Source organism: Rhinopithecus bieti, unplaced genomic scaffold, assembly GCF_001698545.2.
Source record: "Rhinopithecus bieti isolate Rb0 unplaced genomic scaffold, ASM169854v2 scaffold_70996, whole genome shotgun sequence".
In the NCBI taxonomy this organism is placed as follows: Eukaryota; Metazoa; Chordata; class Mammalia; order Primates; family Cercopithecidae; genus Rhinopithecus; species Rhinopithecus bieti.
This window is the reverse complement of record NW_016826269.1, coordinates 4,276-8,831: the sequence shown is the minus strand read 5'-3', so window position 1 is coordinate 8,831 and position 4,556 is coordinate 4,276. Positions and strand designations below refer to the sequence as shown.

Genomic DNA, 4,556 nt, shown 5'->3' with positions numbered 1-4,556 from the left:
ATCAGATTATAGGGTAATTGAATTCAACTTTTTTTCTTTTTAGTATTAAAAACAGAAGTCTTTCCAGTTGTCATATTGGCAGAAGGGACATTTCTGGTTAAAATCTGGAGAACTGGTTAAAATATTTGAAGAAATGTTCTCTCCTGAAGTTAGAGCTAAATAGTGACTGAGTCATAAGAAACAATTGCATGTCATTTCTGTTGTGAAGATGGTTTTTAATTGCAAAATGACAATGACTCTCTCCTTTGAGTCCTCTGCTTGACTAGGCCCGACCTTGGGCTTCCCTCTCTGTCCTTGTATCTGACCACCCTTAGTATCTGATCACCTGGCCTGCCTTCAGCTAGAATCCTATCAAGGCAATTTAACCAGAAACTCCTTATCCTGGATATTTCCCTGGTAATTTTCCATCCATTGTCCCCCCATCCTGTTCCATGATCATAAACCCCCACTTGTCCATTTAGGAGTTGAGCCCAATCTGTCTCCCCATGGCAAGAACCTGTTTCAGTATGGATCGCCATGGCCCTCCTGGAGTAAGTTGCCTTACCATCTTTAGCAAATGTCCTCAGTCAGTTTTTTCTTTAGCAAAAGGAAAGTACTGTGTATTGGAGAGAGGAGGATCAGCTCTTCTCTCAACTCTGTTGCCTTGAATACATTTTGATTTTGACAACTCTGGGGTGATTTTGATGTGAAACTTTATGGCCCAGGAAATTTAGTCCTTTCTTGAAAGTTGTTTAGAAATGCTTGGTTGCCTCATTAACACAAATTTAAGTGATGAACACAAATTTAAATGCTTTTGAAATATAAATGAGTGCTGACAAGGCAATTTGTCAGTGGGTTTTCCTAACAGACTGCTAAGTAAATGTTGGTCTTGTTGAGGGATTTTACATATAAAAATGAAGCCCATCCAAGGCCAGCTAACACTATTTTGCAGTCCTCTTTGTTTTCCTAAAGCCTGGCACAGAATTACTGAATCCTTGCTGAAGGCCTTAGTGGGTTTGCTTGGTGACTTGTGGGTCTTCCAGGCATAATTTGGCATTGCTTCCATTTACCATGGCTAGTCCTGCAGAGTCCTGTGCTGAGGCTGTGGGAGGGATAGAAGGCTTGGCCCTTGTTTTCTGAGAGCTTGCCTTCTGAAATGTGGCCTGACTTAAGGGGAAGAAAGCCCACCTGCATGTGTCCTCCCTCAAGCGATGGTCCCTATAAAGCTTTACCAGAGTCCTCTCCCCTCCCTCCCTCCCCTCCCACCATCAGTCCCATTAAGCGGGCTCTGCGGATGGCCACTTACTTTGAGTAAACTGGGGAATTCAGCCTGAATTAATAGCTTCAGTTCATCCTTTGACAACTGGTCTGGATCACCTTCTTTGGCTGCATATTTTCAAAATCCTCTTCAGTTCCTCAGGAGACTTTTTAGTACTCATTCTGGTGTCCTATAAATTGGGAAGAAAATAAACTTACCAAAAAGCTGAAGCAGAGTTTTGTGCTGAGGGTTGTCAGCAGGATTTTAGTGCCATTGGGCCATTTCCTTGGCATAAATGGGGAAGAATAAGGAAAAGAGAACGTCGGGGTGGGAACAACACCAGTAACTGCCAACATGTTTTAAAAATAAGCATCTTAGGCTGGGCACGGTAGCTCATGCCTGTAATCCCAGCACTTTGGGAGGCCGAGGAGGGTGGATCGCTTGAGGTCAGGAGTTCGAGACCGTGGAAGCCTGGCCAACATGGTGGGACCCTGTCTCTATACCAAAATTAGCCAGGTGTGGTGGCACATGCCTGTAGTCCCAACTACTTGGAAGACTGAGGCAGGAGAATCGCTTGAACCCGGGAGGCAGAGGTTGCAGTGAGTGCGATGCCACTGCACTCCAGCCTGGGCGACAGAGCGAGCCTCCGTCGCAAAACAAAACAAAACAAAAACAAAAAAACAACAAAAAAAACTATCTTAGATAGTATGTTAAATGTCTGTTTTTAGAGTACATCTGTTAGGAGATTAGGGGGGATGGTCCCTGGAGCCAAACATTTTTATTAGCAATTAATGGCATTCTTCACTTTTTATGTACCTGATCTGCACTCTGCAGGCTATGGTCTTCAAGAATACTTGACCATAGCTTCTAGCTTCTAAATTACAGGGAATATCTTCAGATGGCATAAACTCACCTTCTCCCCAGACCATTATCTTTCACACAAATCTGAAAGGAAGCAGAGTATTAATGCAAACAGAAGGAGCTCTAGGTAGTACCAAAATCACACTAACCTGGTCGCCCAATAGTGAAACAGCTAGAAGAATCAAAGAGGAGTTTGAAGAGCTGAGCAGAATCGTGAGACTTTTATAGTCTTTACAGGCACCTCCACCCTGATGATGAAAATATCCTTTTGTTGGCCATTTAAGGGTAATTATTAATGGTTTTTGACACCCGGGCTTAAGACTGCATGAACTCCATAATTAAGGGCAAGATCCAATACAGGTCCGTCTCGTCAGCTGCTTCATGGTTCAGAGTCCTAAGTGTAAGCTTGAATTTTTTTCCCCCTGAGATTATGTTTTCCCTCCAATGTATAATTATGATATTTGCTCACAGTTCACATTTCATAAAGCTTAGATATAGAGGATTATTTTCAATTTAGTTGCATATTTAGGCTTTAAAAAATAACTTTCTTCATATCCAGAAAAAAAAAAATGCTGCCCTGTTCAGTAGCTCATGCCTGTAATCCCAGCACTTTGGGAGGCTAAGGCAGGAGGATGGCTTGAGGTGAGGAGTTTGATACCAGCCTGGTCAACATAGCAAGACCTCATCTCTACTGAAAATGTAAAAAATCAGCCAGGTGTGGTGGTACATGACTGTAGTCCCAGCTACTGTAGAGGCTGAGGTGGGAGGACTCCTTGAGCCTGGGAGGTTGAGGCAAGAGTGAGCCATGGTTGTGCCACTGCGCTCCAGCCTGGGTGATAGAGTGAGATCTTGTCTGTAAAAAAGAAAAAATACTGTCATAGAAGGACAATATTACATAGTTTAAAAAATTACAGTATGGCCATTGAAGTCCTTCTGATGTCTTTACATATTAGCAGTTTAAATATTTGAATACATGAATGAATGAATGGAAGTATTGCTTCAGAAGCAGGTTTAAGAAGTGGAAAGAAGATACTGAGTACTTTGTGGTTTTATTTGGCAAATCAAAATATTGAGTAACATGGTCATTTTTTCAGCTCTTTTATTATTTGTTGGTCCCATGTCTGCTTTTATTTCTCATTATCCTTTTCCTTACCAAATATATTTTGTTACCATTCGAAAACTTGTGAGAACACTTAACTTACTCTTGTTCAATTGGAAATACTTCAAACTTTTGGAACTGCCGTGATTTAAAATTGCCAAGGCAGTTGATTTCTACTGGAAAGAGTTCCATGAAATAAGTAGGACATTTCCAAGGTACATTGTACCTCTAATGCTGATTGTAACTCACAGGAAGGGGTTCCAGGTGGATTTTAAGAGCACTTTACAGCTTTGAAACACTTGTACACTTCCACACTTAAATAATTTTCTCTGACTCTGCCTTGTATCACCTACAAACTGAGGACTGAACTATTGGGACTGTATTGCTCCCTGATGTTTCTCAGCTCTAAAATTCTAGGGCCTTATTTACATTGGAGAACAAATGGGAAATCTAATAGAATTCCTTAAAAGCTTCCCGCCAATCTTGAGCATTTATCATTCCATGTGTCTTTGCTGTCTTGTATATATTCTTCTTGTTTTATTATGCATTCTTTGACTTTGCTATGTACCAATATAGAATATGTATTAACTCACTGGTTGGAGTAAAGAAAGGCATTTTATTTTAGTTATAAGATTTTACACAAAATATTCTGATTTTGGCAATGCATTTTAATCAAGATTTTAGAAAATTGCCAGTGTTTTTACACATATGTTCTGTTTTCCTGGGAGGAAGTAGGCTTTTGTGCTTAATCATAACAAGAACTATCTTTTTTTTTAACATCTTTTAAAAAATATTTCAAATCTACAGAAAAGTGGCAAGAATAGTGCAATGAACGCCAGTCTGCCATTCAACTAGATTCACTCATTGCTAACATCTCCACATTTGCTTTCTCTTTCTCTGGACAGACACTTTCCTCCGCCCCTGAGTCATATGAGAATGAATTACAAACATCCAGATGCTTCCCCCCTAAACACCTCAGCATCTGTCTCCTAAGGACAAAGACATTCTCCTATGTAACCACAATGCCATTATCATAGCCCATGTCAAATCTCCCCAGTTGTTGAACAGCATCTTAAATCATCTTTTCTCTCAAATTACCACTTGTGAGCTAAAATCGAATGGGGTGATTATTGCATTTCTTGCATCTGGTTTTTTTGTTTGTTTTTTTGAGGCTGCTTCACTGTGTCACTCAGGTTGGAGTGCGGTGGCACAAACACAGCTCACTGCAGCCTCAACCTCCCCGGGCTCAGGTGATCCTCCTACGTCAGTCTTCCGAGTAGCTGGGGCTACAGGCATGCACCACCACACCCAGATAATTTTTTTTTTTTTTTTTTTTTTTTTTTTTTTTGTTGAGAAATA

General features: G+C 40.7%; 1 protein-coding gene across 1 annotated transcript; it reads right to left on the bottom strand.

The window, feature by feature from the left end:
- Window positions 1–1,285: 1,285 nt before the first annotated feature.
- Window positions 1,286–1,418, bottom strand: S100G (S100 calcium binding protein G; the record flags this gene model as incomplete). The annotated part of the gene is given in 2 exon segments (XM_017863368.1): window positions 1,286–1,376; window positions 1,378–1,418. Coding segments are annotated over 2 exon segments (132 nt in total), but the record flags the coding sequence as incomplete, so codon positions are not given.
- Window positions 1,419–4,556: the final 3,138 nt, after the last annotated feature.